This window comes from Gorilla gorilla, chromosome 11 (genome assembly GCF_029281585.2).
Source record: "Gorilla gorilla gorilla isolate KB3781 chromosome 11, NHGRI_mGorGor1-v2.1_pri, whole genome shotgun sequence".
NCBI classification, from domain to species: domain Eukaryota; kingdom Metazoa; phylum Chordata; class Mammalia; order Primates; family Hominidae; genus Gorilla; species Gorilla gorilla.
Window position 1 is genome coordinate 104,158,447 of NC_073235.2, and position 25,766 is coordinate 104,184,212.

The 25,766-nt window shown below is 38.4% G+C and overlaps 1 protein-coding gene across 5 annotated transcripts in view; it reads right to left on the bottom strand.

The window, feature by feature from the left end:
- The window catches only part of C2CD6 (C2 calcium dependent domain containing 6), a 124,073-nt gene that overhangs the window by 57,309 nt on the left and 40,998 nt on the right, over positions 1 to 25,766 (bottom strand). For all 5 annotated transcript variants that reach the window (XR_008677437.2, XM_055379402.2, XM_019022116.3 and 2 more), the window contains exons 7-9: positions 25,175 to 25,243; positions 22,906 to 22,985; positions 16,690 to 16,833 (exon numbers count right to left, since the gene is read on the bottom strand). Coding sequence is in view for 4 of the 5 variants with exons in the window: in XM_055379402.2 (XP_055235377.1) it covers positions 16,690 to 16,833; positions 22,906 to 22,985; positions 25,175 to 25,243 (293 nt within the window). In the remaining variant the exon portion in view is untranslated. The remainder of the gene's footprint in view (positions 1 to 16,689; positions 16,834 to 22,905; positions 22,986 to 25,174; positions 25,244 to 25,766) is intronic.

The window sequence follows — 25,766 nt, forward strand, 5'->3', positions numbered from 1 at the left end:
ATGTTATAGAAATTATTCAATATATATTACTCTTAGTATTTAAACTATACATCTTAGTCAGTTTGAGCTGCTATAACAGAATACAATAGACTGGGTGACTTAAACAATAGACTTTTTTTTTAATGTACTTTAAGTTCTAGGGTACTTGTGCACAATGTGCAGGTTTGATACATAGGTATACATGTGCCACGTTGGTTTGCTGCACCCATCAACTCATCATTTACGTTAAGTATTTCTCCTAATGCTATCCCTCCCCCAAACAATATACATTTATTTCTCACAGTTCTAGAGGCCAGGAAGTCCAAGATCAAGGTGCTGGCAGATCCAGTGTCTGGTGAGAGTAGTCTTCATTGTTTGCAGATGGCCTTCTTATACCCTCACATAGTGGAAAGAGATGAATCTTGTGTCTCTCTTTTTATGAGGGCATTAATCCCATCATTGTAACAGTCCTACCCTCATGACCTAATCTAACCCTAATTATCTTCCAAAGGCAATGCCTCCAAATAACATCACACTGGGGACTAGGATTTTAACATATGAATTTGAAGGGAGACACAAACATTCAGTCCATAACACTATATATATATAATTATTCAATACATATACAATATCTTCCACAATAAAACAAGTGAAAAAAAGGATGTATCTTCTAATCCAAGAAACTTCAAAAAGCTTGAATACCTTAAAGATATAATTAACAAGGATTAAATGGAAGACAGGGAATGCTTCCCAGTTCATTTCATGAGGACGTAATGGCCTTGACAATAAAACCTGACAAAGACATTACAAAAAAGAAAAATTACAGTTTAATCTCATTCATGAATATAGATGTGAACATTACAAATAAAATATAGTTTTAGTACAAAAATCCAGTAGTGTGCAGAGACAATTTGAGAATAGCAGTTGAAACTGGGAGGGCTTTTCTCATTTCAGGATTCGTGCTAAGATCTAAAGGGCCTGGAGCAGTCTAACGACTATGAATGCTCAAAACTGACCAGCCAAGTATCTCTTCCAGGACAGGACCCCAGGAAATCTTAGAAAGCATTCCATTATACTACACACACACACCCCCCCACCAAATGAAAACATCAGAAGTGTGAATCTGTGAAGCTAGAAGAGTTTTCTAAGCCAATTCTCCTGCAAAAAAATCAGGCAAATTAATGTCACATAAAATAGACCAACACACTTTAACAAAGATTAAAGCCTGCAATGGATTGCAGCCTATCAAATGTTTAAATCTATGAGTTCAAAATAATATTTTAAGTATTTTTTTCAGAAACTAAAGTGTAAGACCTTACACTTCTGGTCCACTACAGGTCACTGCCCTAATGTATATACAACATGAAACACCATTTCATCAATAGGCTCATTTATTTAATTAATAACAGTAATATTAATAATTTTCATAATCTGAGAAGGCTCCACTTCAAAATGGGAAGTGTCAGTAGTGGAACTCTCATCTAAAAATTTCGAATGATTTCATGGCCACCCATAACCATATTATACAATCAAAAAGCCCATATACATAGAAGCTAAAAATAAGAAGCAAGGAGTCAAACCCCCTATAACTGGTTTCAGGCTAGCTTCATAACCATTATGACTTTTTCAACAAGCAAGATACTAGTAAAAATGTTACATAACTTTGTCAAAGTTAATTTATAGGTTAAAATTCTTTATATCTTTGTGGCATACCTATTCCAGTCAGGCTTTCAAGATGCAGCATCATCTATTATAGAAGAACTACACTTACAAAATCACACTGTAATAATCGTTTTCTTAATTAGCTCTTTAGTCCTTTATGTTATTTCGTTAATACTAACAACTAAACTAACCCACACAAAATAGATGCTTAAGAAGTAGAAACAGTATGAATTATCTTACTCGCTATTATTTTAATCCTAATTACTTTACTGTCTTTATGAAACCTATACATGATAGGTAAAATGAGTATCTCTTCCCCAACTGTAAAAACCATAGGCTACCAATGATATTTAGGTATAAATATACAGACTACAAAGACCTGAAGTTTGATTCTTATATAATCCCTACAACAGACCTTAAACCAGGAGATTTATGACCACTAGAAGTTGATAATTCGAGTAGTCCTACTTATGGAAATGTCAATTTTCATATTAATCTCATTCAAAGATATATTACATCCATAAGCTGTTCCATCATTAGGCCTAAAAACAGATTAAATTCCAGGATGTTTAAATCAAGCAACTTTAACATCCACATGACCAGGCCTATACTATGGACAATGCTCAGAAATTTGTGGATCAAATCACAGCTTTATGCCTATTGTACTTGAATTAGTGCTGCAAAAACTGATCGGCACCTATGTCATCGTGAAGCTAAGTGGCATTAACCTTTTAAGTTAAAGAATGAAAGCATTGATCTTTCCACAACAATATGCCACAATTAGCTACATCAACATAATTTATCACTTTTTTCAATAATTCTAGCCCTATTTAGCCTATTTCAATTAAAAATTTCAAAATATACCTACTCTTTAAACCTGTCACCAAAAAATATTGAAGCACCAAAACATGAAACCCCTAAGAAAAAAAGTGAATGAAAATTTATTTATCTCTTTCATTACTCCCACAATAATAGGACCACCTAGTATCCTCATCATTTCACTCCCAAACATTCTATTCCCTGCTCCCAATTGCCTAATTAGTAATCGACTAATCTCCATACAATGATTAGTGTAACTTGTATTAAAGCAAGTGATAACATTCCATAATATCAAACAACAAACTTGATTTCTAATATTAATCTCCTTTATCCTATTTTCATTGGCTCAACAAATTTATTCAGATCATTAACTCATTCATCTACACCAATCACCCAGTTATCAATATATCTAGGTATGGTTATCCCACTATGAGCAGGAACAGTAACTACTGGTTTCCACCACAAAACAAAAGCAACACTGGCCCACTTCCTACCACAAGGAAAACCCATTCCACTTATCCCTCTACTAGTAATTATTGAGACTTTTTACTCAACCCATAGTGGCTGCAGCTCTCCCACTAACAGCCATTATTACAGCTATCCATTCGTGCATTTAACTGGTGGAGCCACATTAGCACAGTTGATTCTTGAACAACATGAGCTTGAACTGTGCAGGTCCACCTATATGTGGATTTCTTTCAATAAAATATTGGAAAATTGTTTGAGATTTGTGACAATTTGAAAAAACTCACAGATGAGCTGCATAGCCTAGAAATATATTTTTTAAAATGTTTCAGTTAGTATGTCATGAATGCATAAAATATATGTACTAGTCTATTTTATCATTTACTACCATAAAATATACACAGATTTATTATAAAATTTAAAATGTATGCACATAGACATTTATTATAAAGTACTAGTCTATTTTAAAGTACTACTGTTTTAAAGTACTAGTCTATTATAAAGTACTACTCTATTTTATCATTTACTACCATAAAATATACACAGATTTATTATAAAATGTAAAACTCATGCACATAGAGATTATACATGGTGCCATTTGCAATTGAGAGAAATGTAAACAAATGTAAAGATGCTGTATTAAATCATAACTGCATAAATTAACTGTAGTTCATACTGTACAACTGTAATAATTTTGTAGTCACCTATTCTTGCTATAGCAGAGAGCTCAGGCATTGTGAGTATTCACTTTTAATGCCATGTGACACTAATCAACTCTGCGTGAGACATCTCTCCAGTAAATAAATGCATGTCATTGTAAAAAGTGATCTCTCGACTAGCCTCACCAACATGGAGAAACCCCATCTCTACTAAAAATACAGAAAATATTAGCCGGGCATTGTGGTGCATGCCTGTAATCCCAGCTACTCAGGAGGCTGAGGCAGGAGAATCGTTTTAACCCGGGAGCCGGAGGTTGCAGTGAGCTGAGGTCGCACCATCGCACTCCAGCCTGGGCAACAAGAGGGAAACTCCGTCTAAAAAAAAAAAGTGATCTCTAGTGGTTCTTGTGTATTTTTCTTTCTTGTTTCTTTCTTTCTCTTTTCTTTGTTTCTTTGTTTCTTTCCTTTTTTTTTATTTTTTGGGACACAGTCTAGTTCTGTTGCCCAGGCTGGAATGCAGTGGTGCGATCTCGGCCCAGTGTGATCTCGGCTCCACCCCCCAGGCCCAAGTACTTCTCCCACCTCAGCCTTGAGTAACTACAGGTGCATGCCACGCCTGGCTAAGTTTTGTATTTTTTGTGACATGAGGTTTCACCATGTTGCCCAGGCTGGTCTCAAACTCCAGAACTCAGGGAATCCTCTCCTCCCAAAGTGCTGGGATTACAGGTGTGAGCCACTGCGCCCAGCCCTTGTATATTTTTCATTGAGCTTCGTAGTGTAAACCTTGAATAACACCATGGGACCTGTACGAAGTGCCACTAGTGATGCTAGAAGTGCTCCTAAGAAACAGAGAAAAATTATGACATTACAAGAATAAGTTGAGTTGCTTGATATGTACCATAGATTGAGGTTGCCCACCATTTCAAGATAGATGAATCCAGCATAAGGACTATTGTTAAAGAAAAGAAGAAAGAAAAATTCATGAAGCCATTGCTGAAACCACACCAGCAGGTGCAAAAACTTTGCACTTTTTGTAAAACATGAAATATTTGCTGACTGTTTATGTTATTGGTGGGGCTTCCAGTCAACAGTAGGCTATTAGTAGTTAAGTTGTAAGGGACTCAAAAGTTATATATGGATTTTCCACTGCATGGGTAGGGGGTGGCAACCCTAACCTTCCATTGTTCAAGATTTAACTATTAACATTATCTTTGCAACAGCCTCAATTACATTTATCATCTTTATAAATGTAATTTTACTCACTCTTCTTGAATTTGCTGTAGCCCCAATTCAAGCTTATGATTCCACACTCCTGGTTAGTCTTTACTATATGACCCAATAGTCCTACACTGACCATATAGTTAATCCTAGCTCCTGACCACGTATAGGAATATTATTAACTCTATTCATGACATCTTAGTAATATTATTTCACTTTAACTTGATTATTTTATTATGTGTAGGTCTACTAACTAATACATTAACCGTCTACCAGTGATGATGAGATAGCTGAGAAAGCGCATTGCAAGGCCTCCATACATTAATCATTCAAAAATGCCTCTAATACAGAATAATTTATCATATCACAAGTTTTTTTCTGATCCTTCTATCACTCAAGCCTAGCCCCGACCCCAGAACTGGGAGGTTGCTGACCACCAACAGGTATTCGCCCACTTATTCTCCTAGAAGTTTAACTACTCAATACATCAGTCCTGTTAGCCTCAGGAGTATCAATCACCCAAGTGCACCATAGCTTAATAGAAGAAATCCGTAAACATATACTTCAAGCTCTCTTCATCACAATTTCAGTTGGCATTTCTTTTATATTATTACAAATCTTAGAACACTTTGAAACATCCTTTACCATCGTGATGGTGTAAATGACTCAATATTCTTCATAGTAACAGGCTTCCAATGACTACATGTAATTATCAGCTCCAACTTCCTTATCCTTTTCTTCTTATGTCAACTTAACATTTAACCACCATTTTGGTTTTCAAAACCAAAATTTTTAGGTAACCAAGTTACCTAATAATGATATTTTACAGATGTAATGACTATTGCTGTACATTTCTGTCTATTGATGAAGTTCCTATTCTTTTAGTATTAACTGTACAACTGACTTCCAATCAGTTAGCTTCAGTCTAAGCTGGAAAATAATAATTAACCTTACATTAACTTTAGCAACTAATACATCATTAGCATGACTACTTGTAATCATCACATTCTGCATCCCACAACTAAACATCTATATAGAAAAATCAAGCTCATACAAATGTGGATTTGATCTAATAGGCACTGTCTGCCTGCCATTTCCAGAAAATTTTTTGTATTAACTATTACATTTATATTATTCAACCTAGAAATTTCCCTCCTATTACTACTACCATGAGCATCTCAAGTAATCCAAAAGTTATTCTTACTATAGCTCTAATTTTAAACTCCATTCTAGACTTAGGCCTAAGCTTATGAATGAATCCAAGATGGACTAGAATGAGTGACTTAAGTATGGCAACAAGTTTAAATTACAACAAATAATTCTGACTCATATGGTAAGCATAATTACCAATATGCTTTCAATTTATATCAGTATCATTCTAGTTTACATCACATCCCTAACAGGACTACTAGTATAATGGGATCACACCTAATATCTCCATTACTATGTTTAAAACATATAATACTATCACTATTCTAGGAAGCCCTGTAATTTTAAATATATGCTTTATCTTATCCACCATAATACCTATCATTTTACTAGTATTTGCAGGCTGTGAGGCTGCCATAGGCCTGGCATTACTAACAATGGTATCTAGTACATATGGCTCAGATTATATATAAAACTCAAATCTTCTCCAATGCTAGCAATTATTGTACCCACAATTATACTTATGCCAGTGACATGATATTCTAAAAATTCTAAAATTTGAATTCACACAACTATGCACTGCTTACTAATTAGTTTCATCAAATTATTCCTCTTAAGCCAATTTAGTAAAAATAACCTAAACTTTTCATTAGTTTTTTTCTCCAACTCACTATCAGCCTCCATTTCATTATACTAACAAATTGATTACTTCCCCTAATAATTATAGCAAGTTAACATCATCTCTCCAAAGAATCATATATACGAAAAGCTACGTATTTCAATATTAATCTTTCTACATTTATTCTTAATCATAACATTTACTGCCACAGAACTAAATCTATTTTACATTCTCTTTGAAGCAACACTAATTCCAACTCTAATTATTATTCTCTGATAAGGAAACAAAATAGAATGATTAAATCCAGGGCTCTATTTCCTGTTCTACACACTAATTGGTTTTTTACCTCAACTCGTAGCATTAATTTATATCCAAAACTCCACATGCTCATTACACTTTTTAATAACCTGTTACTGTGTTCAAACTCAGCTCTTGACATAATAGTCTTTTATGATTAGCATGCATTATAGCATTTATGGTCAAAATACCCCTTTATAGTTTCTATCTCTGACTAACAAAGTATACACAGAAACTCCAATTGCTGAATCCACAGTTTTTGCAGCCATAAAATTAGCAGGCTTTAATATAATATGAATTACTATAATTCCAAACCCACTAATGGAATATATAGCTTATCCATTTCATATAGTATCCCTGTGATGAATAATTATAACACACTCTATTTGTTTACACCAAATAGACTTAAAATCACTTATCACAGTCAGGCTTGGTGGCTCACGCCTGTAATCCCAGCACTTTGGGAAGCCGAAGTGGATGGATCACTTGAGGCCAGGAGTTCGAGACCAGCCTGGCCAACATGGCAAAACCCCGTCTCTACTGAAAATACAAAGATTAGCCAGGCATGGTAGCGCATGCCTGTAATCCCAGCTACTCAGGAGGCTGAGGCACAAGAATAGCTTGAAGCCAGGAGGCAGAGGTTGCAGGAAGCCAAGATCGTGCCACTTCATTCCAGCCTGGGAGACACAGCGAGACTCTGTCTCAATAAAAACAATCACTTATCACATATTCATCCATAAATCATATAGCACTAATATTTATAGCCATTTTCATCCAAACTCCACATATTTTTATAGGAGCCATAACCCTAATAATTGCCCATGCCCTCACCTCATCCATACTATTCTTCGTCACAAACTCAAATTATGAATGAATTTATAGCTGAAATATGCTCTTCATTCAAGGACTGCATACATTACTCCCTTTAATAACAACATGGTGAGTATTAGCTAGCCTAACCAATCTAGCCCTACCACCAACCATCAACCTAATTGGAGAACTATGTGTAGTTACAGCATCATTTTCATGATTTAATTTTACCATTATTATTAATAGGACTTAATAAATTAATTATAGCCTAATATTCCCTCTGCATATTAATTACAATGCAACAAGGAAAATTTACCAATCACATTAATAAATTAGCCATCACTCACATTAGAAAATGCTTTATACATCTACCTCTGCTACTCCTATCACTTAATGACAAAATTATTCTAGGACCTACATACTGTTTTTAAAAAAATTCAGATCATAAATAAAACAATAGAAGCTTAAAACTCTTTATTTACTGAGAAAGTATGCGATAACTGCTAATAATGCCCCCATATATTAATATAACGATATGGCTTTATCAACTTTTAAAGGATACAAGTAACCCATTGGTTTTAGGGACCAAAAAAATGATGCAATTCCAGGCCAGGTGCAGTGGCTTACGCCTGTAATCCCAGCACTTTGAGAGGCCGAAGCGGGCGGATCACGAGGTCAGGAGATCGAGACCATCCTGGCTAACACGGTGAAACCCCGTCTCTACTAAGAACACAAAAAAATTAGCCAGGGTTGGTGGCGGGCGCCTGTAGTCCCAGCTACTCGAGAGGCTGAGGCAGGAGAATGGCGTGAACCCGGGAGGCGGAGCTTGCAGTGAGCCGAGATCACGCCATTGACTCCAGCCTGGGCGACAAAGCAAGACTCCACTTCAAAAAGAAAAAAAAAAAAAAAAAAAAAGATGCAACTCCAAAAAAGTAGTAAGCGTTTGGCTCACATCTGTAATCCCAGCACTTTGAGAGCCCAAGGCAGGCAGATCACCTGAGGTTAGGAGTTTGAGAGCAGCCTGGCCAACATGGTGAAACCCTGTCTCTACTAAAAATACAAAAATTAGCAGGGTATGGTGGTGCACACCTGTAATCCCAGCTACTCTAGAGGCTGAGGCAGGAGAATTGCTTGAACCTGGGAGGCAGAAGTTATAGTGAGCCAAGTTCTCACCACTGCACACCAGCCTGGGTGACAGAGTGAGACTCTGTCTAAAAAATATATATATATAAATAAATAAATAATAAAAATAAATAAAAGCAAGAAAACAAAAAAGTAATAAATTTATTCTCTTCCTTTATCACCATTTCACTTATCTTAATTTTAGAAATTATCATAACTATTACCAACACATATAAAGATATTTCATACCCTCACTATGTAAAAACTTCTACATCATATGCTTTTATAACCAGTCTCATTCCAGCTCTAATATACATTTACTAGGCCAAGAAATAACCCAAGTAACTATTCAAACCTTAAAACTAACACTCAGCTTCAAGTTACATTATTTCTCAATAATATCTGTACCAGTGGCACTTTCTGTTACATGATCAATCATAGCATTTTCAATATGATACATAGATTTAAATTCAAATATTGATTTTTAAAATATTTACTTATATTTCTCATCCTTATACAAATTTCAGTTACTGCCAACAACCTCTGACAACTGGCAACTCTATTGGATGAGAAGGGGTGAGAATTATATCATTTTTACTTATCAAATGATGATACAGCAGAGGGGATGCAAGTATAGCATCCCTCCAAGCTATTTTATATATTGCATTGGAGAGATCAGATTTCTATTATCAATAGCACGATTTTTACTATTCTAAGACACATGGGAGTTTCATCAAATTTTCATGCTCAACCCCAACCCTATATCTTTCCATTAATTGGGCTCCTTCTGGAAGCAACTGGCCAATCTGTCCAATTTGGCCTTCATTTATGATTACCATCAACAATAGAAGGCCCAGCACCTGTCTCAGACCTACTCCATTCCAGCACAGAAGTTGTAGCAGGATTTTCCTATTAATCTGCTTTTCACCTACTCATAGAAAACAACAAAACAATTAAAACACTAACAATATGCTTAGGTGCTGTTAACACTTTATTCTCAGCAATTTGTGCCCTAACACAAAATGACATCAAAAAGGTCGCATTTTCCACATCAAGCCAACCAGGTCACTATTGGTATTAATCAACCATATCTAGCATTTCTCCATATCTGTACACATGCATTCTTCAAAGCTATGCTGTTTATATGCTCCAGATCCATCATTCATAACCTAAATGATGACCAGGATATTAAAAAAATAGGAGGCCTCTTTAGAGCTACACTCTTCACCACTTTTTTGCTTATTACTGTAAGCCTCACATTTACATGTATGCCTTTTCTTACAGGCTTCTACTCCAAGGATTTAAATATCAAAATTGCTAACACATCATAACCTAAGCCCTTTTAATTACACTTATCACCACCTCCCTAGCAACTGTCTATTGCATTTGAATTATTTCCTTTGCATACCTAGGACAACTTCACTTTTAAACTTTAATAAATATCAATGAAAACAACCTCCTCCTAATTAATTCGCTAAATGTTTAACAACTGGTAGCATTTTCCCTGGATTTTTTATCTACAACTGTCTTAGTATTATCTCCCACTACTCATACAGGTTTTTCAAGCCATGATGCCAGCAAGATAGCTGACTAGAGATGCCTGGCACTTATCACTCCCACAGGAAAGGACCAATGCACTGAATAAACAACTAAGATTTGACTGGAATGTCAAAGGGACAGCACTGGCATGCAGCAGGGGAATGGAGACACACCTGTGGTGACTGGAAGTCCAGGAGGGCAGTGTGAAGGCAAACAGCCTCTGCTGCCCTGTCTCCTCTGTCTGGATCAGATGAGCCTGGACACAGGAGGGACTTCCCATTGTTGGGAAAAGTTTAGCAGAATATCCCCACCAGCCCCTATTGCCACCACAAATATCAACAATCCTTTCTACACAGGCCTTGAGTACAGTGTTAGGAGATGCTGGGAATTCACATAGCTGCATTGCCCTGGATTAGGAACACAAGGTATGCTCCCCACTGCCCCCAGATCCACCTCTGTGAGCCAAGCTGCTACAGCACAGTGCCATCTTGAAGTGCACCCTCCTCTGGGGGACAGTAGCCACTGCACCTCTCCAGCACTGGAGCGCCATCTTCATTACACCTCCAAACCCACATAGGTGACTGAACACTACACCCCAGTTGCACAGAGCCTGGGTCTAGTACTAGCTGTGACTATGGTCCTGCACAGCAGGGAAACCACCCCCAGCCACCACACTTCCAGCTGGAGGAACTGAAACTGCCACTCTCACCCAGGGTGAACCTGTCCTTAAGCTGGCCAAACTGCTGCATGCCCCCAAGCCGAAGAGACTCTTGAGCCTCAGAGCAGCTGATATATCCCTGGGCCAACAGGGTAGCTATGCACCCATGCTCAGGACCTGAGAAACAGCCCCGTAGCACCCCTGGCTTGCCCAATGGCCCTGTACCCCCAATAAGGGCCAGAGAAACCATCTTGCAGGCTGCCCCTGACAGGCATGTCCCCAGGTTGGGCAAGCAGCCAAGAGCCCATGTCCAGGACCTGAGAAACAGCTCCTCAGGCTATCTCCAGTGGCCATGCCCCTGAGCAGCTTTGCACCTGCATCCCAGACCTGTGAAATGGCCCTGTGGGCAGCCCCCAGCAGACACATCACCAGGCCAGTGAAGCAGCTGTGCCCCCACATCTCAGGCCCAAGAAACATCCCTACAGGCTGCCCCGGCAGATAGGATTCCAGGCCAGCTGAATAGCTGTGTGCCCACATCTGAGGCCTAAGAAACAGCCCCACAAGTTGCTCTGGGCAGGAATATTTCCAGGCCAGACAAGCCACTGCATGCCACCCATTTAAGAAACAGCCCAGTGAGACCATCCCTGACAAAGTCACACCACCACCTCTACAGACTCTCTCAGCCTAGGCTACTGAGAAACTTGCAAATGCCACTAATATAGATTATAGCCGAAAAAACTATGTGAGACTAAACTACTGGATCCACCTAGAACCGGGCCAATGTGCCCCACCAATCTGATATCCCAAGATGTCATACAATATTCATACAAATATTTGCCTGGGAAATCTACTACATATGACTGAAAGAGGTGACTTTTCCATCAGATGCATAGAAATCAATGTAGGGACACATGAATCAGGAAAAAACAAGGAAACGTCACCTTCAATAAAAACAAAAATTCTCCAGTAACAGACCCCGATCATAAGGAAATACATGAAATGTCAGAAGAAAATTAAAAATAATGATCTTAAGGAAACTCAGTGAGATATAAGAGAATACAGACAGACAATTAAATCAGGAAAACAATTCATGATCTAAATGATAAATTCAACAAATAAATAGATATAAAAAGAATCAAACGGACATTCTAGAGCTGAAGAATTCAATGACTGAAATAAAATGTAAAATTGTGGGCCAGGTACGGTGGCTCACACCTGTAATCCCAGCACTTTGGGAGGCCAAGGTGAGTGGATCATTTGAGATCAGGAGTTCAAGACCATGCTGGCCAATAAGGCGAAACCCTGTCTCTAGTAAAAATACAAAAATTAGGCTTTGTGGCTCACATCTGTAATTCCAGCTACTCGGAGGCTGAGGCACGAGAACTGCTTGAACCCAGGAGGTGGAGGTTGCAGTGAGCTGAGATAGTACCACTGCACTCCAGCCTGGGCAACAGAGCAAGACTCTGTCTCAAATAATAATAATAATAATAATAATAACAATAATAATAATAATAACAATAATAATGAAATGTACAATAGAGACCAGGCCACGCAGAAGAAATAGTTTCTGAACTTAAAAGAAGGTCTATTGAAATAATACGGGCAGATGAAAAAGAATAGAATAAAGAAAGGCTACAGGACTTACGGGACACTGTTAAACAAACAAATTATCACATTATGAGTTCCAGAAGAAGAGACGCTCCTATAATCACAAGAAACTGAATTCTTCAAACAACCTGAACAAACTTGGAAGAGGACCCCTCTAAATGAGAATGCGCTGACCAACACCTATATTTCAGCCTTGTGAAATCTCTTTTTTTTTTTTTTTTGAGACAGAGTCTTGTTCTGTTGCCCAGGCTGGAGTGCAGTGGCATGATCTCAGCTCACTGCAACCTCTGCCTCCCAGGTTCTAACGATTCTCCTGCCTCAGACTCCTGAGTAGCTGGGATTACAGGTGCCTGCCACCACGCCTGGCTAATTTTTGAATTTTTAGTAGAGACGAGTTTTCACCATGTTGGCCAGGTTGGTCTCAAACTCCTGACCTCATGATCGGCCCACCTCGGCCTCCCAAAGTGCTGGAATTACAGGCGTGAGCCACCGCGCCCGGCCAGCCTCATGAATTCAATTACACTCTGCCCAGACTTCTGACCTACCATAAGAAAATACATAGATATTGTTTTAAACAACTAAGTTTGTGATAATTTGTTATGCAGCAATAAAAAGAGAATACAACCAATGACCATTAGTAAACAAATGAAAATTGCAGCATATTCACCAAATGGAATGCCATGAAACAGCATAGATGAGTCTTAGAAACATAATAGTGGGTAATGTAAGCAAAATCAAATAATGCATTATTTAAGCATGCTACATATATGACTTTTTAAAAAAAATTAATTTTCAAAAGGCAAAAAATAAAATCAAAACTCATTGAAGTAGTTAACTTCTGGGAAACAGGCAGAAGGATGAGATAGGAGAGAAACTCATAAGTAGATACAAATTATCCATAATGTTTTAGGTTAGGTTAAGAACTGGTTGGTAGCATTATATTATTCTATACATAATTAGTATTATGGATTATTATTTTGGATCAAATATTATATTTAAAAGATAATATAGGCTGGGCACGGTGGCTCACGCCTATAACCCCAACAGTTTGGGAGGTCAAGGCACGTGGATCATTTGAGGTCAGAAGTTCGAGACCAGCCTGACCAACATGGTGAAACCCCATCTCCACTAAAAGTACAAAAAAATTAGCCGGGCATGGTGGCACACGCCTGTAGTCCCAGCTACTCGGGAGGCTGAGGCAAGAGAATCTCTTGAACTCGGGAGGCAGAGGTTGCAGTGAGCCAAGATCACGCCACTGCACTCCCGCCTGGGCGACAGAGTGAGACTCCATCTCAAAAAAAAGGAAAGAAAAGGGAAAAAAAAGATAATATAAAACACCTACAACAGCTTCCTATTTTTCTTATAATAAAATTCAAATTATGGTCTATAAGGCTCCGAATAATCTGGTCTCCACCTATCTTGTCTCAAGCCACCTTCCCCCTTGCTTTTTGGTCCATTTACAATGGCTGCCATCTTTTTCTAGGCATAATCTCTTCTTATCTTAGAGCTTTCATACAAATTCATACGGTAATTCTCTACCCCTGGATCTTTGGTATGCTGACTCCTTTCCTTTAATGTTACCTCAAATATCTTCTCTAATAATTCTTTTTTTTTTTTTTTTTTTTGAGATGGAGTCTCGCACTGTCTCCCAGGCTGGAGTGCAGTGGCGCGATCTCGGCTCACCGAAACCTCGGCCTCCTGGGTTCAAGCGATTCTCCTCCCTCAGCCTCCCGAGTAGCTGGGACTACAGGCGCCCACCACCACGCCCGGCTAATTTTTTGTATTTTTAGTAGAGATGGGGTTTCACTGTGTTAACCAGGATGGTCTCAATCTCCTGACCTCGTGATCCACCCGCCTCGGCCTCCCAAAGTGCTGGGACTACAAGCGTAAGCCACCACGCCCGGCCCCTTCTCTAATAATTCTTATAAAAATCAGTCACCTCCTTTATTTTCTACCATCTTTTTGATACCTTTGTAGTTTATTTCTTAATTTATAATTTACTTGTTTTGCCTTTTTATGTCTCTACTCATTATACTCTAAGTTCTTTCAGAAAAGATACTATGATCTTTAAAATGATCACTGTGATTCTGAGCTAGGTTATTTCAGACCAGTCATCTCACTGCACAACTATAAAAGCTGGACAAAACACTGTCTAAATCGTGTTGGAAAGAATCAGCGAGTTATAAAGACAGCAAGGATTTGCACACCCAAGATTCCAGACAGAAAGCAAGTCCAGAGACATGGAGCCCATCATTTGGTGCCATTTTTCCTTCCAGGCATTTATGCCTTGAGATGGCCAAGAAGTTAAAAAGCTGAGCAGAGCTTTGAGATAGAAATACAAGGATGTGAGAACAAAAACCAGAGTCCAGGGCTTGTTGGGATGAGAAGTCCTGGAAAACACCCGGTTGGGACCCCAAAAGGCTTTAAGAGAATGAGTGTCTCTTCAAATGTTATGACCTAAGTTACCTCATGTGCCTCACACTAGTCCCAGTCCTGACACTAGGAGTAAGAATAAACCACAAAGAGACTAACCCCTCTCACAGGAACTAAAGCCCAGCTTCAAATCATTTCAATTTCAATCTTAATTGAATTAAAGTGATCTGGGATTGTTAGTGCTCCTAGCCCAGCTGGCTGCCAGATACAAATGTATACTTTCTCTGTAGGTATATGTAATTAAAATTAAGCTCCTCAAATTAGTTCTATCAATTTTCAAGTACAATGTCTGGCACTCAGTCAAAACAACTAAGCATGTGAGAATGTAAGAACTGACTGAAAACTAAGAGAAAAAAAAAACAATAATTTAAATAGACTCACAGAAGATCCAGATAATGAAATGGTCAGACTTGGATTTTAAAATAGCAATGATTGCTATAAACTGAAAGTGTACATACCCCAAAATTCATATGTTGAAATCCTAATCCCTTATGTGATGCTATTTGGAGGAAGGGCCTTTGGGAGGTAACTGGGTCATGAGGGTAGAGCCCTCATGAATGGGATTGGTACTCTTACGATAAGAGACATGAGAGAGATGATCTCCCTCCACAGTGTGAGGATATGGTAAACAGAAGGCCATTTGCAAACCAGGAAGAGGGCCCTCAGCAGGAATCAAATCAGTTGGCACCTTAATCTTGGATGTCCCAGCCTCCAGAACTGTAATAAATCAAAGTCTATTATTCAAACCATTCAATCTATGGTATTTGTTATAGCAGCCTGAGCTGACCAAGACAATAATAAATATGTCCAAAGAATTAAAAGACAAGGCTGTGGATTGTGGCAGATAAATAGAAATTATAAAAATGAAGGGAAATTCCATAGTCGAGAAATAAAATAACTGAAATTAAGAATTCAATTGATTTAATGGCAGAATAGAAACAAGAAAGAGCCTGTGAACTAGAATATAAGTCAGAAGAAAATACCCAGACTGAAGCATAGCAAAAAAAAGGACAAGAAATACAGAAAGAAAAAAAAAAAGCACGAGACCTACGAAATACATTGGTGAATGAGGAGACAGCAAGAATTAGGCTTTATCCCTCATAAATGAGTTTTCACTTCAGCTAGGCACAACGAAATCCCAGCACTTTCGGAGGCTGAGACTGGAGGATCACTTGAGGCCAGGAGTTCAAGACCAGACTGGTCAACATAGCAAGACCTCATCTCAAAAAAAAAAAAAAAAAAAATTAGCCAGGTATGGTGATGTGTGATGTGTCTGTAGTCCCTGCTTCTTGGGAGGCTGAGGCTGGAAGATTGCTTGAGCCCAAGAGTTTGGGGCTGCAGTGAGCATAATCGTGCCACTACACTCCAATCTGGGCCAAGTTGGGTGACAGAGTGAGACACTGTTTCAAAAAATAAAAATAAAGGGAGTTTTCACCTCTTTCTTTGGCATAACACTTTTTCAAACAAGATACCTAAATTGACAAGTGAAAATCAGAAATAATCTCTGAACCCATGAAACAACGGCACCATAATGAAAGTTTCTGAGCCTATAGCAAGCCTATGTCTCAAAGGGAGAAATTAATATATTATACAAATAACACCTAAGATGAAAATTTTGAGCTCTTTTGAACTTTTTTTTTTTTTTTTTTTACCTTTCCCGGGGTTGTTGCTGAAGTTTTTCAAGTCGCACTACAGATGGCTGGTTGGAGGATTGCACAGCTGGAGTCCCAACAGTAACATTCAGGTCTGGGGATAAGAATGCTGGATATTCTACTGTCTGTGGTGTAATAACTTTTCTGCAAAATAATAATAAAGTGAAATATTGAAATTAAACAAAAGTCCACTTCCAAAATCAGTGGCAGCTATCACTTTTGAACCCTTCTCTCTTTTACACTTTTAGCTCACCTAGCCACCTTGGGCCATCGAAGGCTAGAGCTAGGAAAAAAGCCAAGAGCCACAAATCCAGAGATAAGTGCTCTCTTGATTATCCTTACTACTAAACTTAGATCATAGGCAGCAGGGATGGAAAAGGACAGAAGGGCCTCAAGTTCTAATGAGAAGTACAAAGTATTTGAGCCCAGACCTCTCTCCAAATCTTTAGACCCAAATCTCTAACTCTTTTTTTAAATTTATTTTTTTTATTATTATACTTTAAGTTCTAGGGTACATGTGCACAATGTTCAGGTTTGTTACATATGTATACATGTGCCATGTTGGTGTGCTGCACCCATTAACTCATCATTTACATTAGGTATATCTCCTAATGCTCTCCCTCCCCCCTCCCCCCACCCCTCACAGGCCCCAGTGTGTGATGTTCCCCATTCTGTGTCCAAGTGTTCTCATTGTTCAATTCCCACCTATGAGTGACAACATGCACTGTTTGGTTTCTTTGTCCTTGAGATAGTTTGCTCAGAATGAAGGTTTCCAGCTTCATCCATGTCCCTGCAAAGGACATGAACTCATCCTTTTTTATGGCTGCATAGTATTCCATGGTGTATATGTGCCACATTTTCTTAATCCAGTCTATCATTGATGGACATTTGGGTTGGTTCCAAGTCTTTGCTATTGTGAATAGTGCCACAATAAACATACGTGTGCATGTGTCTTTACAGCAGCATGATTTATAATCCTTTGGGTATATACCCAGTAATGGGATGGCTGGGTCAAATGGTGTTTCTAGTTCTAGATCCCTGAGGAATCGCCACACTGTCTTCCACAATGGTTGAACTAGTTTAATATTTTATTTTTAAAATCTATTAATTTTTTGGAATGTATTTTGTGCTAGGTGCAATGTTCATATGGCTATGTATATTACCTCATTCACTTTTCACAGCAAGCCCATCAGATGAGAATTATTAGATCCTATTTCATATATAAGAAAGCTAGTGTTAGAAAGATTAAGCAACTCCTCCCAAGGTCTTACAGCTGGTAAATGGCAAAGCTAACATTTGAACACAGTCTCTTTGACAATAAAGTTTAGATTCTTAAACTCTATTCTATACTATGCATAGTGGTAAGCACCTTAAACTCAACATGTCCAAAATAGAACTCATGATTTTCCCCTTCTCCAGATATGCTCTTTCCTAAGTGTTCCCTGGTTCAGGAAATAACAGCAACAAATGTATACCCAGTGGTCCCTAAATGTGAACACCTTTTTTCCTCCTTTCCCCTTCTGTCATCTTCCATCTCCAGTCACTTCCTAATTACAGGAGATATAGCTAAACATTCTAAATATTTTACAAATTAGTTTGTTCCTCTCTTCCATTATATTAGTCAGGGTTGTCCATAAAAAGAGAACCAATAGGATGTATATATACATAAATATATTTATGATAAGCAATTGGCTCATGTGATTATGGAGGCTGAGAAGTCCCAAGATCTGCAAAGTTAAGCAGCAAGCTGGAGACCCAGGAGAGCCAAAGGTATAATTTTAGACTGAGTTCAAAGGCCTGAGAATCAGGAGAGCCAATAGTGTAATTCCAGTCCAAAGGCTGGTAGGCTGGAGATCCAGAAGAGCTGATGTTTCAGTTTGAGTCCAAAGGCAGGGAAAAGTTAATGTCCCAGTTCAAAGATAGGCGGGAGGAATTCTCTCTTACCCCAGGGTGAGTCAATCTTTTTGTTTCATTCAACTTGTTGGATAAGGCCCACCCACACTAGGGAGAGCAACCTGCTTTACTCAGTGTGCCAGTTTAAAAGTGAATCTCATCATAAACACCCTCCTCTCAGAACAATTTTTGACCAATAGCTAGGTACCTTACGGCTGCCGCTAACACGTCATTAGATCTGTTGCATGGTATGATCCAAATGGCAGAGCAGCTTGCATGGGAGCCTGGACCTGTTGCAGAGCCTTCTCTTGTTCTGGGCCCCACTCAAAACTGGCAGCTTTTTGAGTCATCCAGTAAATGGGCCAGAATAACACACCCAAAGGAGGAACAGATTACCTCCAAAATCCAAAGAGGCCCACCTGTGGTTATTTCTCCAGGTGTTGTATCTCTTTTTTGTTGTAGCAGAAGCCAGATGCAACAACCCATCCTTCACTGTATACAGGATATCACCACCCATACCATGGACCCCTAGAAATTTCACTGAGGTAGAAGGCCCTTGAATTTTTGTCATATTTATTTCCCACTCTCTGACACAAAAATGTCTTATCAGTAAGTCTAGAGTAGTTGCTACTTCTTGCTCACCAAGGCCAATCAGCACGTCATCAATAAAACGGACCAGTCTGCTATTTTGTGGAAGAAAAAGCCAATCACGATCCCTGGGAACTAAATTGTAATGTAGGGCTAGAAAGCTGATATACCCCTAAGTTAGGACAGTGAAGGTGTATTGCTCACCTTGTCAGCCAAAAGCAAACTGCTCCTGATGGTCTTTATTAACAGGTATGGAGAAATAAGCATTTGCCAGATCTGTAGCTGCACATCAGATACCAGGGGATTTGTTAATTTGCTCAAACAATGAAACCACATCTAGTATAGCAGCTGCAATTGAAGTTGTCACTTGGCTAAGCTCACAAGAATCCACTGTGATTCTCTAATATCCATCTGTCTTCTTCACAGGCCAAATATGGGAGTTAAATGGAGATGTGGTAGGAATCGCCATTCCTGTGTTTTTCAGGTCCCTGATGGTGGCACTAATCTCTGCAATTCCTCCATGCAGTATTGCTTTCGGTTTACTACTTTCATAGATGGAGGGAGTTCTATGGCGTCTTCTTGGCCTTTCCAAAATAAAAGCCTTCATTCCACAGATCAGGAAAGCAATGATTCTGCCAGCTACTGAGAATATCTATTCCAATTATGCATCCTAGAACCAGGGAAATAACCACTGGATATGTTCAGGGACCCACAGAGCCAACTGTGAGATGGACCTTAGCCAAAACTCTACTGTAATCAGTTGAGCTCCATAAGTCCTTACTCACTGATGGATCACAGTGACATGCAGAGTCCTCTGGAATTAGTGTTAGTTCAGAGACAGTGTCTAGTAGTCCCCAAAAGCTCTGATTGTTCCCTTCTCCCCAGTGCACAAATACCATGGTAAAAGGCCATAGGTCCCTTTGGGGAAGGTTGGGAGAAATACTAACAGCATAAATTTGTGGAAGTATACTAGGGTCCTTCCTTGAAGGACCTCCCTTTCATTAAAGGAGTTCTGAGTCTGTAAAGTAGCTCAAGTCTGGGAATTGATTGAGAGGCCATGACTCTGTTTTTATGATGCAGGTTAGACTTTTGTTCCCTCGACCCAGAACTTTTCTGCTTATACAGATGAGGTTAGAATTTAGTAGGCTTCCTATCTACTCATGTCTAGGAACACATGATCAGACAGCCAACACCATAGGTTTGTACTAGCAAGACTATTCTGATTGCTTCTTTGAGTCTACTGTCCATTATGGTAACCATGCCCACCTTGCCTTTGGTAGTTGAGTATCTTCACTTGGTTCCTGCCACCCTGGGACCCAATTACTCCCATTGCATTTAAGTTTCCCAATTCAGTGACTGCAGGTGCCACTGTAAAGTCTGGCCCACATGGAAGAGCAATCACAGAGCTCTCCAAGGATGCCAGGGTACCCTTCACAAACTCATTTCTCATAGTCATGGTAAAACGTGTGTCTTCTGGACCCTCCCAGGATGGGTGAGTCAATCTTAAATGGCAAGTCCACCCTAACATAATTTCTCTGAGCCTCTAAAACCCTTCCTCTACATTAATCGAGCATTTCTAACTAATTCACTGTGAGCCGTCTTTTGGTTCCTTTTTCAGTCATTCAAGTAAACAAGCTATGAGAGCCCTTTCTAACTCCCCAAGCTACAGCATTAAATGCAAAAATGTCTGCTTAGGCCAGCTGCAGTGGCTCACACCTGCAATCCCAGCACTTTCGGAGTCTGAAGTGGTGGATCGCTTGAGTGCAGGAGTTCGAGACCAGCCTGGGCAACATGGCAAAACCCTGTCTCTACAAAAAATACAAAAATTAGCCAAACGTGGTAACAAATGCCTGTATTTCCAGCTACTTGGGAGGCTGAGGAGGGAGGATTGATTGAGCCTCAAGAGGTCAAGGCTGCAGTGAGCCATGATCTGTTGTCTGGGCAACAGAACAAGACCCTGTCTCCAAAAAAATAAATAAATAAAAATAATCTCTGTTTAGTAAGTCCATATCAATAAACTCAGCCTGATCCAACTTTATGTTCCTTCCACCATCATCCCCTGCCCTTAATATCCATCCCTATACATGTTCTCCAGATTTCTGTCTATATAGATTTAAAAACTCAAATAGTTCTTTTGGAGTATATATGGAGTATATTCCTGAGAACCCAAAGGAGTAAAATTTGCTCACATTTGGGAAGCATAAACCTACAATGATGATGATGGTAATGAAAAATATTTATTAATTTTATAAATAGGTAACAACTAATTAGGCATTTTGCTATTTGCTCCCATGTTCTAAGTACTTTACATGTAACTTATTTAATCATCATAGTAACTCAATTGGGTAGTTTTAATTTTTATCCCATTCAACAAATGAAGCATAAAGAGCCTAAGTAACTTGCCCAAGGTCATATAGGATGTGAGCCCATGCAGTCTGGCTTTAGGGCCTGAACTCTCAATCACCGTATCTTGCCCCTGCCAATTCCTCTGGCTCATCCCTCATTGCTCTCCTCCTTGCTCCTAATCTCTTAGCCACTCTCAACTAAAGACTGTTCTCTAACATAATAGAGCCTCTTACGGCTCCCTGCTTTTACTTCTGTGCCCTATCAAGAGAATGTATCCCCTCACTCCTCCAAAATCAGCCAGATGCACTACTACCACTTTTACAAGTCTCACTCCAAGCACTTTCTTTTGTGGAGCCTTACTTGATCATTCTTTCCTCCCCAACTTCCCTGACAAGAATTAGAAGCTCCTTGGCGTCCCACAGTTCTTTATGTTTGGCTCTTGAAGGGCTTTTATTCCATTTGCATCATCATAGTAATTATTTTTTATGTTACTTTGCATTAAACCATGAGCTACTCAAGGGCAAGGAGAAGGCCTCACATGTCTTTGTATTTGCCATGACTTGGGGATATAGCAGACATTCAATAAATGTTTATTTAATCAATGTATGAAGAAGAAAGGTAAACATAAGAAAAAGTTCAGCTTTACTATTTCAACAAATCACCAATATCAAATAGATAAAGTATTTTAATGATAATATCCAGTGTTGGTGAGACTACGGGAAAATAAGCACTTCAGAGCACAATTTCCCGTTCAACACCTAATTCCCTCAATCCCATTTCAGCTTTTTTCCATTTCTTATTCTTGGATAACACTATAGATTAAATCTCTTTCTCAGGTGCTCATTTTTCTATAACCTATTTTTATTGTTGAAATTTCAAGATTGATTAGCATACTATATTTTAAGTTACTTTTGGTTTGCTAATGACATTTGTTTCACCATAGACTTTTTACAGATGATTTTGTAGCAATTGGAGTGGTGTGGAGGTAAGGGTAACATTACTATACTGCAGAGCAGAAAACTGATAACTATCAGACAGTCTGATGTTAAGTCTCTCACCTCTTTTCCCAAAAGGGGTATCTCCTTGGCCTGCTTTCCTTATTAAGCTACTCCTCCCTTCCCTCCTTCAGCCATGAACTTGGCACCCTTCTCTTCTTTTATCTCCATACGTCCTCAACTCCTCTATCCAGGGCTATATCCAGAAATTCAAAATTTCTCCCTGTTATTAAGCAAAACAATTCACTACTCTCTTCACCTCAGAGTCTACCCCATCCTGGCCATGTCCTGGGGACTTCTTAAAATAACTCCACCAAAATGCTCCACCAAATGGATTAAAATTGTTTTAAATGTCACATGATCTGACCATATTAATGAGACTTAAAACACTTACGTCACGGGATCTGTTCTCTCTGGAGGTGGTGCAAGATTCATAAACATGGATGGTTCAGTAATTTTCTGAAGGGGTTTTAACTGAAAAAAATGTAAGTGTATTTTAGCACTGTTTAGTTACAATTAAAACTCACTAATTGTAATACCATACCATATTGATACCATAATGCTATGAATACCCCAGGACTATGAAATAGGCCTTAAATGAGACATGTAAGGAAATAAGGAATTAAGAGAGGAAAGACGACACTAACATTTATTGGGTACTAAATATTTGCCAAGCATTTTATTATACTTTTAATCTTATTTAACCACCTCAATAAACCTATACGGTAAGTAACGAAGCATATTCTACAGATGATACTGAAGATCAGTAATTTGTTCAAGGCTACACAGTAGGCAAGAGTCAGGACTTGAATGTAGCTTTATCTGTCCCCAATGTAGTGCCCTGTTTACAGTATCACGATAGGTTAAGTAGGGGATAATATCACTGAAAAGTTCACAGACATAAAATCAAGTTTTTATTTTGAACTTTTATTATATATCCCATTCTTTTCCATACAATTCCTTTGTTCCTGGTTTTTAGTAGATTCCACCTACATAAAATAATACTCGCCCTGTTTTATCTGAAAAGAATATCTCTCCTTAAAAATGGCTATTACTACATATTATACTTATGTTCAGACACAAAACCTACCTCTGGAGTTGGTGCTCATAAGCTATAACTGTCACAAAAGGAGTAAACAATTAGGGGTCCCTATAAGGCCTAATTACAATAAGAAATTTAAAAAATAACAGAAGAAAAAGTAAAAAATCAAAGCAGAGAAGGGGAAAAAAAAGTTTGTTCCTTGTGGCTTTCATCTGTATATTACTTCTGATTCAAAATGTATTAAACATCATTATAACATAATATAGGCACAATTTTAAAACATATTACAGAGATTTCTCAGTTAACACAGCAGTAGACTTGTTTAATAAGGCTGATGTCTTCACTCTCAATTCCTAATTTAAAAAGACCCAAAACTTTAGAAAGGAAAAACTGAAAGTGAAAAATAATATGCAAATAAAGGTCATTTCCCCTATATAACAGCAGCACTAAGAGGACTGCATTTTTGAATACCACAAAACTGGTGACACCCAGGAATATTAAGAGTTCTTTCAATATTTGATGAGAGTATATATTGGTACAACTTTTCTAGAATAATTCCTTGAAAAGGTCATTGTTTTGGACAAGAATTTCCTTTCTAGGAATCTGGCCTAAGGATATAATGAAAGAAAAGGATATAAGTTAGTACATAAAAGTATTTGTGGCAATGTGGACCTATGGTAGTGAATTTAAAGGAGGAAGTCAAAACTAGGAAGATATCTTCTTTGGGTTTATTAGTCTCTTGATGAATCAAGGAGAGTTCAAATAGCACCAGATGTTGAAATAACTGTGGAGGAAAGGACCATATGAGTACAAAATATTATCTGAATTAGATCAATTACTCCATTTTGTTTTCTAAGAGCAGGATCTCACTATATTGCCCAGGCTGACTCAAGTGATCCTCCTGCTTCAGCCTCCAGAGTAGCTAGGATTACAGGTGTGAGCCACCAGGCCAGGCAATTACTCAGTTTTTAAAAACTATTTTTAGATGCAGAAATCCACACTGATTTCTTGAATACTTGTGTTTCAAATTACATCAATATGTATGTGTACACACAAATAAAAGCAAGTTTTATTTTATTTTTTTTTTGAGACAGAGTCTCAGTCTATCGCCCAGGCTGGAGTGCCGTGGTGCGATCTCGGCTCACTACAACTCCCGCCTCCCAGGTTCAAGCGATTCTCCAGCCCCAGCCTCCAAAGTAGCTGGGATTACAGGCGCCTGCCATCATGCCTGGCTAATTTTTGTATTTTTAGTAGAGATGGGGTTTCACCATGTTGGCCAGGCTGGTCTCGAACTCCCAGCCTCAGGTGATTCACCCACCTCGGCCTCCCAAAGTGTTGGGATTATGGGTGTGAGCCACCACGTTTAGCCTAAAATCAAGTTTTATAATAAAGACATTTTGAATAAAATATCATTGCTTTAAAATGTATAAACAAATCATAGTAAAGTCTCTTCTTTCTTTAGGCTGAAGAGAAGCCCACATACCTCAAAGTTGGGAGGTAAAGAAGCATCTTCTAAAAATATTTATTTTAAACAATTGTTCAAACTGAAATAGAGCCTCAGAAGAGGACGATTTGACTGAAGAGTTACAACAGAATAATCTTTTAAAAGAGGGGAACTAACCTGATGTGAAAATCCATAACCAAAGTTTCCATAGGAGAACATAAATTCCACCTCCAGCCTGCAGACAAACTAAACATGTGATAAATTTTATTGTTTGATCAGGATGATATTTTAATGGAGAAGGGAAAAAAAGTGATATTTTTACCTTACAAATCTGTAAGTCAGAAAAGCCAAAGTATGAATCTCCTGACTTTTAAAAAAGCATTTACACAAGGAACTCCTACAGAAGAATTTATTGAATTCCTGAAATGTTAAAACCCTTTATGTTAAAGTTAAGTAGTATTATACAATTAAAATATGGAAAATATTAACTTCTAATTGTTACTGGGATTACACTGAGATGCTGACATACATATATACACGTGATTCATACATGTGTATGAATATACAAATATACATTCATGTATGTATATTTTTAATTATTTACTCACACTCCTCTCACCTCCAGTCCCAGTTTCAGATAAAATTTTGATTTAGACGAGTGATTTCACTTCTCTGAAACCCAGGTTGATAAAGGAGGGCATGAGAGGTAATAAAGTCAAGTGTCCATCTTTCTGTTTTTTATGTTCCTGGCCCCTATTTTGGCCACTGG